General features: G+C 38.6%; 1 protein-coding gene across 17 annotated transcripts in view; it reads left to right on the forward strand.

Moving 5' to 3' along the window:
- The window catches only part of Dlg1 (discs large MAGUK scaffold protein 1), a 207,644-nt gene that overhangs the window by 107,924 nt on the left and 87,314 nt on the right, over positions 1-12,406 (forward strand). For all 17 annotated transcript variants that reach the window (XM_052740547.1, XM_052740550.1, XM_052740551.1 and 14 more), the window contains one exon: positions 5,832-5,885. In XM_052740547.1, coding sequence (XP_052596507.1) covers positions 5,832-5,885 — 54 coding nt within the window. The remainder of the gene's footprint in view (positions 1-5,831; positions 5,886-12,406) is intronic.

A 12,406-nucleotide genomic window follows, 5' to 3' on the forward strand; every position in this document is an offset into this window, starting at 1 on the left:
TGCTATAGCAGCAGTCACTACCAGATAATTTATTGATGATGAAATAGATCAGTAAAATGAGCTCTCTTTAACTGTTACTATTAACAGGTCTGATTTGTTACTGGCTTGCCCGTTTGGTTTTCTGGAATATCTCTGCCTCTGTACTACCCCTTCCCCTAGCCTCTAAGTGATTTATAGGGCTTTCTTGTCCAAGTGAAAACACATACGATGCTATATTTGTTAATAAACAATAATAGATAAGCATGTGTGTACCTTTCTACTGTTCATGACGTTTCCTTTATATTACTTCTCATATAGTTCTCTTGGATAAAAAGTTTGAATATTCATTTGGATTACTATAGTCAAATATCACAGAATAACTATGAGATAGAGATCTTGGACCAGGTCTTGACATAAAGTGTCTTTTGGAGTGAGATGTAGGAAGTGAGTTTTTCTTTTCCCACCTAAGATAATAAGAAAACAGAAAGCAGGGGCTACTCTGGCCAACATAAGACCTTGAAAACCTTAATGGGACAAGAGGTAATGGAATGAGTGACCTTGCTTACAGGGAAGCACTAAGCACTCAAAAGAATCTGTGTGAAATTTACTTTAGGTGTTTAGTGCAACTGTGTAAAACTAGTTTATTTTCTGTAGCTACACTTTCTGCCTTCTGTCAGAAGTGGCCAGTCCTTTATTTTTGCTGGTAGCGTAGCTTTAAGTTTGGTGCTATGAGATTGTATCTATCTGTATTGTGTTTGTATCTTCAACGTCCACGCAAATTGTGTTCCTCCATTCATTCCTGTTACTATAAATTGGAGAAATAGGGCTGGAGGGATAACTCAGCCGTTAAAGGCTAGGCTCACAACCAAAAAAATTGGAGAAATATAAAATACTATCTCAACAAATACTATGTCTATATCTTGAGAGAAAATTTTAAATTGGTAGATAATTTATATATCCATAGATGTTTTCATTTCCTACTTTCTGATATCACTTGGATATTTTACTGTTACGGTAGGTGCCTAAACTTGAGGTAATCAAGCCATTTTGCTACTTGAGCTTTATGTCTGTAACCTCTTATTTCCAACGACCTTTTATGATATTTTTCTTTTTTATAATTATGTGTTTAATGATAAAATATAATATCATCAAACAAAAACTAACTCATAAGTATTGGCCAATAAAAAAAAAAGAAACAGGCAAAGAGCCCAAGAGAAGGCGGAAGAGTCAGCCCCACTCCTTCACCCATCCGAAATCCCAGGGAAACCCTGCCCTGGAAGCCAGGTGGATATACACATATATACACAGGAGGCCTGTGCACGCTGGTGCAGACTGTCTCAGCCGCTGAGTCCACGTGAGCTTGATCGTGGTGATTCAGGGGGGCTTGTTCTTCATGGTGTCCTCCGTCTCCTCAGGCTCTTCTACTCTTTCTGCCTGCTCTTCTGTGGGATTCTCTGAACCCTGAAGGGAGAGATTCGATAGAGACATCCTATTTAATGCTGAATGTTCCAAGGTCTCTGACTCTCTGTTACAACATATTTTAAATTGCTAGGGTTTCTTCTGTCATGATAGATTTATCTACAAGCTGCTAATTTGATTTAAATTTTTAATTCTTAATGTGAATATTCATGATTTTTTTCTCCAGTTTCATGTTTCTTAAGGTTTCCTTTTAGGTATGGTCACTCTAAATTTTACCTATATCTATAGACAACTTATTCTGCATTGTTTAAGTTTCAAGTAAATAGAAGATTATATTGTTTTATATACATATTTCAGTATTATAAATTACTGGAATAAAAACAAAGCATCTACAATGATGATTAATTGTTTCTGACAGGAAACATTTTAATAATTATGGTTAATATATTAATAAATTATGTAAATTAGATTTCCATAAATACCTACCCATTGCATGATTGATACAGATGAGTAGAGGGAACCAAATGACTTCCTTTCACAGTGGTTGAAGAATATAATTATTTTTAAACTTTAAATAGCCTTTTCTTTCTTCTCCTCTAAAATTGCTTAGGCAGAATACAGTGAAGCTCTATCGTGAGTAAGGTAAAGATTACCAATCTCATTTTGCCACTAAGAAATGAGTCATGGGCTGGAGAGATGGCTCAGCGGTTAAGAGTACTGGCTGCTCTTCCAAAGGTCCTGAGTTCAATTCCCAGCAACCACATGGTGGCTCACAACTATCTGTAATGAGATCTGATGCCCTCTTCTGGTGTGCAGGCATACATGCAGACAGAACACTGTATACATAATAAATAAATAAATCTTTTTAAGAAAGAAAAAAATGAGTCATTTCAACTGTCTGTAAAATTCCAGATGTCTCTAAGTTTTGCTTAGTAGTGCTTTATCATGTTTGATGTCACTAAATCATCGATAGACTACTTAAATAGGGTTGAACATGTAGGAAGACTTCATGTTGTCTTTGTAGATAATTAAATACTACCGATTTATTTTAAACTACTCCTCTTATACATATAGCCCAAACTGAAATTGTTGTGCTTACCCATTTTATCATATGATCGTTGGGATAAGTAGTTGACTGACAGTAATGTATCATTTGAATTCTGTTTGTAACTCAAGCTGTTCATGAACTTGAGATTCTCCACCTCAGCCTTGTGGGGGATTGCAAGCATGTGTCTCCCTACTGGCTTACATATTCACATTTAAAGTAACCTACACAAAGTTGGACATGGTGGTTTATTGTAGCTAAAGTTTTCCTGCCTGGCCCACAGTCAGGACAAATCTCTCTCACCTGCCAGTCCCACAGCCACTCAGACCCAACCAAGCAAACACAGAGACTTATATTGCTTACAAACTGTATGGCCGTGGCAGTCTTCTTGCTAACTGTTCTTACAGCTTAAATTAATCCATTTCCATTAATCTATACCTTGCCACATGGCTCGTGGCTTACCGGCATCTTCACATGCTGTTTGTCATCATGGTGGCTGGCAGTGTCTGACTCAGCCTTCCACTTCCCAGATTTATTCTCCTCCTTGTCCCGCCTACAATTCCTGCCTAGCCAGTGGCCAATCAGTGTTTTATTTATTGACTAATCAGCAACACATTTGCCATACAGAACATCCCACAGCACTTCCCCCCCTTTTTTTTTCCAAAAAGGAAGGTTTTAACCTTAACCAAGTAAAATTACATATAATTTGGGAATTTGGGCGTAGCTTCTCTTACTACTTCCTGCTGGAGGGGGGCGCTGTATCTTATGGGGACACAAAGAAAATTTTAGGATTATGGAATAGTCCATGAGGGTGTATCGTCTGAGCCAGTTGCCTTGAAACAGTTCTGGATGTTGGATCATCTGGGCCATGGTGTCATTGAAGACCTTTCAGGGGTTCTTGGCTGGTCAAACCTGATGTATCTTAATCTGAAACAAATCCATAGCCTCTGGCTTTCTGTGGGAACAAAAGCAGAGTCTCCTTTCCAAAGCAACATATCTTTATATCCAAATTTTGAAGTTAAGGTACCTTTAAAATATACATTTTGGCATAACTCAACAGCTTTTACAATCAAATGTTTTTCTGCAGTTAAAAATCCCAAAGACAACACAATCCAGATTCTCTGTGTGATATCCATCTTTACGTGGCTTATTTTTTATATTAATTTTACTGTCTCTTTAAAGACTTTACTTTTTAAAACTATGTATTTGTTTATATAACTGTATATATCACCTTTTTTGTCTCTTTCAAGCCTACGTATATTTTACACACATTGTAAACTATTACATCTGAATCTGTCTTATTGTGAATCTACTGCCTTAAACTGCAGCAGCTGTGGCTGCTGGCTCCGCCCACTTCAGCTTCCCAACATGGCGGTGGCACGCTTACCACCAGCTCTGGGAGCTATCGTGGGTCTATGCTTTTATCCAAGCACAGCTTGTAGCCCAGAAACCTCTTTTTTTGTTTGTTTTGTGCTAGCAAAGTCTAAATCCACCATGCAGCTTAATCTGCCACTTGTAGAGGCCTCATTCCCCCCATACGGCGGCAGGTCGAGCACACACTCTAGGAACCGGCCAGTAGCTCAAACCGGCAGCTGCCGCTCATTTGAGAGAGACAATTAGGAAGCTGTTTTTAGCTCCGTTTTAGAATCTTTTTTCTCAGTTTTTAGGTGGAAACTCTTGCCACCACGTTGGACGCCAATTGTAGTTAAAGTTTTCCTGCCTGGCCCACAGTCAGGACAAATCTCTCTCACCTGCCAGTCCCACAGCCACTCAGACCCAACCAAGCAAACACAGAGACTTACAAACTGTATGGCCTTGGCAGGCTTCTTGCTTGTGATCTTAGCATTTGGAAGGCTGAGGCAGGAGCATTGCTGTGAGTTTAAGGCCAGCCTGGGCTACATAAAGAATTCCAGATCTTGGCCTATACTATGAGACTCTGCCTCAAAACAACAAAAATTTAAATTTAAAAACATAAATAAAAAGCCAGTTTGTATATTTAGAAGAAAACTGTTTTGTGTTACAATGTGCTTTAATACAACTTTGCTACGTAATTTAAAAAAAAGGTTTCTCTGTAGCCTGGCTGTGCTGATATTCTGTAGTCCAGGCTGGCCTCAAACTCACAGAGATTCCCCTGCCTCTGCCTCCTTAGTGCTGGGATTAAAGGTGTTCTCCACTGCCACCCGGCTGCTGTGGACTTTTTTAAAGAATTAATGTTACCATATAAGTATCTCTCTCTCTGAGAGTTTGTTTAAAGGACAGTAATCCTTCATATTAGTGTTTGATTTAGCACTCTTACAAAGAAATCTTAAAACATTTTGAAAAAATAATGTTGAGAAGAATTTATCATTTCTGGTATGTTTTTCATTTGATCATTGATTTTGTTCCTTAGTATCATCCGTGTAGAAAAGAACTTGAACTTAACAAGAAACCAGGTTGTTTTTCTTTTTCCTTTCAGAGTTACTAGATGCTCAGTGTTCTGCATGCTGTAACACATTATTTTGTGGATGCTCTAGAAAAACAGCAAAAACCAAAATAATCTAGGTCTTTAAATAGAGAAATATTCTGCTTCTCCTAATTTGTGACTGATTTCTCTGTGTGGCAGATAGTTTTGTGTGTGTTTGAGGGGACTCTCTTTTTAAACATTCAAATAATTCATTATTGGCAGAATTTTTTTCCTAGATTGATAAAATTATTGGAATGTTTGTGGGATCCTTGGAAATAAATAACTGAGTTTCCTCACAAAGTAGTTTTGTTCGTTTTACTAAAGAATGCTACTTGGGTTAGAGAAGACTGTGGTGGGCTTCTTTTCAAATCTTAAATTTGAACCTGTTTTCATAGAAATAGAGACTTGGGGCTATAGAGACGAGTATGGTTAAAGTACTTGCCATGCAAGAGTAGAAACAGAGTCTTGGGTCCGTAAGAGAATGTGCCTTGAGGAATGAGGTGGAATAGCAGTGGAGGATGATCCAGACATTAACTTCAGGTCTCCACATGTACGTGTTAACATGTGTGTCACACATATACAACGTGTACGTAAACACAAGAAAATAAAAACAATAGCAAACCTAGTTACAGCTGTTTAGATCTCGTTTCCCTCACTTGGCTGTATTGTTTAATATATCTCACCTGAATGTGCTGTTTAATATATAGAAAGCTCAAATAACATAATGACTTTAGAAATAGCAAGCCAGTAAAATCCAGCACCTGGGAGGCTGCATCAGAAGTATCACAAGTTCAAACCTGGACTGTGCTACAGAGCCATACCCTGCCTCAAAAAAAAAAAAAAGATTAACAGCCAGTCTGTGTTAAGCTGTTATTACTTGGAACATAATACTGGAGCTTGTTGGTTTCCTTGTTACACTAACACTTTACAACTCTTTCTTTACAGGCAAATCCTCCTCCAGTGCTGGTCAACACAGACAGCTTGGAGACACCAACTTATGTAAGTTCTGTTCATCACCAGATTTACCTAATTCTGCCTTTTTAGTTGTTCAATTTGATGTAGTCAAAAAAGCCGCAGCATTATTTTCTGTAATGAATTCTACTTAGGACTTTCTATACTGCAAACCTGATTGTGATGGTACACACTTACAATGCTGGCCTTTGGTAAGCAGAGAGTGCAAGGATAGCCTGGTTTACATAGTGAGTCTAAGGCCAGCCTGGGCTACATGAGACTCTATCTCAAAAAAGTTTTGTTTCTACTAGTATACAATATACCTATAATTGATAGTAAATAGAATCATACTATCATCTGGTTGAGTTGCTATAGTAAATGAAGCAATACTAATTTGTTTTAGGATTTACACAAAGCAGAAATGGTAAAATAGAAATTTATGTTTTAATTCTGAGTTTATGAATAACTTTCACTAAATGCTTTTACATACTCAATAATTTAGAGGGTGGTTTATATTTATTTTTATTTCACGTGTATGAGTATTTGACTAGATGCATGTCTGTGCAATGTATGTATGTAGTGCCCACAGAGGCCACAAGAGGGCTCCAAGGGGCTGGAGTTACAGACAGTTGCAAGCCTCCGTGTGGGTGCTGGGAATTGAAGCCAGGTCTTCTGGAAGAGCAGCCAGCTATCTTAACTGCTGAGCCATCTCTCTAACCCAACTCATAATAAAATTTTGTGTAGTTACTTACATAATGCTTGTATAATCACAGTAATTTTAGAATTTTAATTACATGATCAGTTTTTTAGTAAGCTGGTTTGTGTGTATTTGAAGAAATAGTTTTAACTCTTAATTTTAGGTTTTTTTCTGTAAACTTACTTTCTTAAAAAAAAAATTCCCCTTTCAAGGTCAATAGCCAGAGCAATAGTATGATCTAAGACTTTCATTTGAAAGAAAAATGGCTTTGGAGGCAAAGAGCTTGGTGCCTGTGTATTAAATAGAAGTAGTGCTATGCTTTCAGTTGGGCTCGTCTTTAATGGTGTGTCATTTTTATAAACTTAGGAAATCCTTTTACCCATTTTTTTAAAATCCATAGTTAGTTTCAGTCTATTCAATAAACATTTTATTCTGTCTTCATATAAATACTGGTGTGTGACATACTTGGGGGTTTTGAAAGAAAGACACTTGATGCCGGCCCCAAAGAGCTGTTCATCACTTTTCAAAAGTCTTTGTTCCATCAGTGTTAACCTCTCACACTGATAGTGAATACATGAAAAGAACATTGCACTCTAGAGACTGTTTCTAACATTTATATCTTCGCTGGGGAGACAGGGGTGGGGTCTTCCAGACAATCCCTATGACTTGAAATTTGATAGAAAGTCTAGACAAGATGTAATTTATTCATTATTAAGACAATATACTAGTAGTTGCTAGATGTGGTAGCCCACATCTATCATTTTAGCACTCAAGACTAAGATGGGAAGATTGTGAATTTGAGGCTAGCCTGGGCTACAGTGAGACCTTGTTTCAAAAACAAAGATGGGGAAATAGTTCAATTAATAAAGTACTTGAGGACATGGATCTGTTTCCCAAAACCCCTGTGAAATAAAGCCAGGTTAGTTGAGCGTGGTGGCACATGCTTTTAATCCCATCACTAGACAGGCAGAAGCAGTAGATCTCTGTGAGTTTGAGGCCAGCCTGGTCTGTGTCGAGAATTCTAAACCAACTAGTTCAACACATTGAGACCCTATCTCAAACAAACAAACAACAACAACAAACCAGGTCTGGTGGCCTGTGTTTGTAATCCCAGCCCTGGAGAGGCAGAGAGATAGGTGGGTCCCTGGGACTAACTTGGTGAGTTCCAGGCCAGTAAACCATCTTATCTCCAAAATCCAGGCAGATAGCTGTGGAGCCTACATGGGACTGAACTCGGCCCTCTGCATGTGGGAGAAAGTTGTGTAGCTTGGTCTGTTTGAGGGGCCCCTGGCAGTGGAATCAGGACCTGTCCCTGGTGTGTGAGCTGGCTTTTTGGAGCCTATTCTCTATGGTGGACCACCTTGCTCAGCCTTGATGCAGTTGGGAGGGGGTTGGTCCTGCCTCAGCTGAATGTACCAGGCTTTGCTGACTCCCCATGGGAGGCCTTACCCTTTCTGAGGAATGGATGCGAGGTGGGGTGGGGAGCAGAAGGAGGGATGGGAGGGGGAACTGTAGTTGGTATGTAAAAATAAAAAAAATTAATAAATTTATAAAGAAATAAATTTTAAATAAAAGGGGGTGGAATCCAGGCAGACAGCATCTGAAGACCACCACCCAGGATAGTCCTCTGGCCTCCACAAACTCACACCGACGTATACCTACATACACGTGAACATGCACATAAAACATATAACACCAATTCATCTGTCTCAATTACTTTTCTATTGCTGTGAAGAGACACCGTGACCAAAGCAACTTCTATTAGAAAGTGTTTGTTGGGGACTTGCTTATAGTTTCAGAGGGTTAGTCCATGACTGTCATGATTGGGAGACGGGGGTGACACTAAAGTAGCTGGGTGCTTACATGGTAAGACAACAATCACAAGGAATAGAGAGATAGCTAACTGGGAGTGGCCTGGGCTTTTGAAACCTCTAAACCCATTCCTAGTGACACACCTCCTCCAACAAGGCCCCACCTTCTAATCCTTCCCAAGCAGTTCCACCAACTGGGGTCCAAGCATTCATGAGCCTTTGGAGGCCACCACATCACCATAACTATGTAGTAAGTGAGATTCTACAGTCAGATCACACATTGCACTCTCCCCCTGCAAAGATAATGCAACAGCATATATACAGTGTTCCTGGTCCTGGAAGCCAGAATGACCGAGTGCCTAAGATTTGCTTTCAGTTGGCCGCATAGGCTCGCTTTGCTTAAATCTTCAATTTTCAAAAAGGAAAGCAGATTTTTTTTTTTAATGTAAAATGTATTGCCTGTAGGCATATTAAGTAACCAACCTAACAGTTACAGAATAGTTAAGCACCCCGAATCTAAGATCCAAACTTGCTCTCAGGTTCTTTTGGAAACTTCAGCTTTGGACTAATGTGTTGACTTTTCTATCTTAAGGAAGTAAGGCAGATTCCTGTTCCCCAGTCAGGATTTACCAATCATCATCCCTCTTTTACCAAATAATGTCTGAAATATTAGATAGTGGCTGAGTGTAGTGGTACACGTTTTTAATCCCAGCAGAGGAAGTAAACACAGATGCATCTATGAGTTCAAGACCAGAGGTTAGCCTGGTCCTTTATATAGCAAGTTTTAGGACAGCTAGTTACATGGTCAGACCTTGTCTCAACTTCCCCTATCCCCAAATAAATATTAAGTAGTAAATCATTCTCTGTGGTTATCATAATTTTCATGCAGATAAAAATTGTTTTAAGTTAAACACTTTAGGCTATTAGGTTCTGGAGTTTAATTGTGAAATTTTAGCTGTATTCTAGGTTGGTCTTTTGTTGTTTTGGTTTGGTTTTTGAGACAGGGTTTGCCGGTGTTGCCTTGAGTATCTCGGAACTCACTCTGTAGCCAAGTTGTTTTCAAAGCTCATTTATTATCTTCTTGTTAATCCTTATCACTTAATAGTAGCTAGATAATTGAATTAAAAATGAGAAAAAAAAAAGTATGTGCAAGCCCCTATGTTCAGTTCCCAGAAAGTGTACAAGGAGGAGGAAGAGAGGAAAGAGACGGAGCCATTACTGCTCAGAACACATTGCTCCTGCTGCAGTTAACATCCCAGAGTCACTGAGTCCGGGTGTATGTTTATTGTATAACCCTCTCCTTCTTCCATCCCTGTTCCTAGTCTTTATTTCCAACTACTTAAAGCATAAAGTGCCAATATGTTTATAAATATTGAAGGCAGTAAACATTATCCACGCAAGCATATCTGAATACAGTGCTCAGATTTCTGGACCACATCATTACAAGCATATCTAAATGTTTCCAAACTTGTGGTGTCTCAGTTACTTTTATTATAACTGTAATAAGTGATTTAAGGAAGGAAGTATTTATTTTGGGTAATGGTTTGAAGGGATATGATAATAGTGTGAGATGCCTGGTCACACTATAAGCATGTCAGGGCAGAGAGACAAATGCTGGGGCTCAGCTGACCTCTTTCTCCTTTGATTCAGTCCAGGACCCCAATCCATGTATGGTGCCACCCACTATCAGGGTGGATCTTCCCTCAGTTACACCTCTCTGGAAACCTATGAACATGCCCTGAGGTGTATTTCCTAGGCGCCTTCAGATCCAGTTAAACTGGCAATGGAGGTGAACCACAAGTGTCCTAGTGATCATTCAGAGCTATTTTGTGTGTGTGTGTGCACAAGTACGTGATCAAACTATATTGAAATAAGTGCAGCTGCTAACTGTGGGTGTGCATATTGGCACACCTATAATCCCAGCCCTTACTAGGTAGAAGCAGGAGGATCAGGAGGCCAGGGCCAGCCAGGCTCAGTTTACAGCAAGCTTGAGTTCAGACAGCCTAGGCTACATGAGAGCCTGTCTTTTAAAAAGGTTTTTAAAAGTTGTGAGCAAATAAATAAAATTGCTTAAAATGTTTATATTTGAACATTATTGCCAAGTTGCTCTTCAAAAAGTTGTGCCTGTTTATATTTCAACAAAACTACATTGATGTATTTTTACCCCAAGCACTCAACAGCACAGTGCTAATAAGCTTTCGGTCATGTATAACATGCTACTTGAAGTATCACCTCATTGTAAATTTCACCAGAGTTAGTAGCATGTGTCTGTAATGCCAACACTCAGTAGCCAGACATAGGAGAGCAGCAAGTTTGCCTACAGGCTGGGTGCAGAGAAGAGCCCTGCTTTACCATCCCTTCCCCCAGGCCATAATCACACACCACACAATCTACCTGTTGAAAAGACAGGATTCCTGGTTTTTCATTTACTTACATTATGTTGTTGTCACCACTATCTAATTATAAAACACTTTCATCCTCTTATAAAGAAACCCTGTACCCACAAATAATCACTTCCCACTCTTCCTCAGTGCCCAGGCTCCTTAAGTCACAGTGTGTTTTGTTTGTTTTGGATTTGTCACATAAATAAAATGTAAATGAAATGTCATTCCACTTGTGACTTTTTTTTTTAATTGTCTGGCTCCTTTCACTTTCCATAGTGCTTTCAAAATTTATCCATGGTATAGTAAGCATCAATTTTGTGGTTTTGTTTTTGTTACTGTTTTGGTCCCCCTTGAGAGTCTCCTGCTGCACTGAGCACAGCCCACCCTGCTAGTTTCTTTTTGTTGTTAAATATTCTCTTACATGAACATGCTCATCACAGAGAAACATTTGGAGTGTATCTACTTTTGCTGTTATGAATAAAACTGATGTGATTAACATTAGAAGTTTGAGTGCCCATAAAGTTTCATTTCATACTAAGAGTGGAGTTGCTCGGCTATATGATAAGTATATTTACATTTTAAGGAATTGACAAATTAGTTTCCAGCATAGCTATATTATTTTCTATTTCCCACCAGTAGTATATGGGGTTTCCAGTTTCTCCACCACCACTAATCTTGTTATTCCTCATCAAGGGTGTTGTTACAATATTCTTAATTAGAGATATCCTATCTTACTTTGGCTTTGGTTTACATTTTCCTAGTGATTGAGGAAGTTAAACAGCTTTTATGTATTTACTGGCCATTTCTACATCTTTGGAGAAATGTTTATTTAGATAATTTGCCTACTTTTAGTTGTCTTTTAATTCCCTTTGAAATGTTCTGCATAGAAGTCCTCTGTGAATATAGGGCTTGCAATTTTTTTCTCCCATTATGTTGGCTATATTTTAATTTCCTTTTAAAACAATTTTTTTTTCCAAGACAAGGTTTCTCTGTGTAACAGCTCTGGCTGTCCTGGAACTCACTTTGTAGAGTTTAAACTCACTTTGTAGACTGGCCTCAAACTCAAAGAGATCTGACTGCCTCTGCTGGGATTAAAGGTGTGCGCCACCACACCCAGCTAAGATTTATTTAAGTATATAAGTACTCTTGTCTGCATGTATTCCTTTATACCAGATGAGGGCATCAAATGCCACTATAGGTTCTGAACCACCATGTGGGTGCTGGGTATTGAACTCAGGCCCTCTGGAAGAACAGCCAGTGCTCTTAACCTCTGAGCCTCTCTCCAGCCCCATATTTTAATTTCTTAATAATTTCCCTTGAAACATCAAAGTCCAAATCACACTTTTTTCTTTTGTTACTTTTAGTATTAGGAAACTTTGCCTAATCCAGAATCATGAGGATTTGCATTTATGTTTTCTCCTACTATTTTTATAGTGTTAGCTCTTAAATTTAGGTGTTGATCCATTTTGGTTTCATTTTCATAGGATGTGGGTAGGGCTATACCTTCATTCTTTTCCTATGACTGTAGAGTTTGCTTGTCATGATTTGTTGAAGCCTGTTCTTTCCTTATTGAATGGTTTTAGCTCCTGTTTTTTTTTAAATCAATTACTTATAAGCAATACGTAAGTTTCTTTCAGTTCCTTTCAGCAAAGTTTTATAATTTTTAGTATATAAGTT

Source organism: Peromyscus californicus, unplaced genomic scaffold, assembly GCF_007827085.1.
Source record: "Peromyscus californicus insignis strain IS unplaced genomic scaffold, ASM782708v3 Scaffold_16__1_contigs__length_79575227, whole genome shotgun sequence".
NCBI lineage: Eukaryota > Metazoa > Chordata > Mammalia > Rodentia > Cricetidae > Peromyscus > Peromyscus californicus.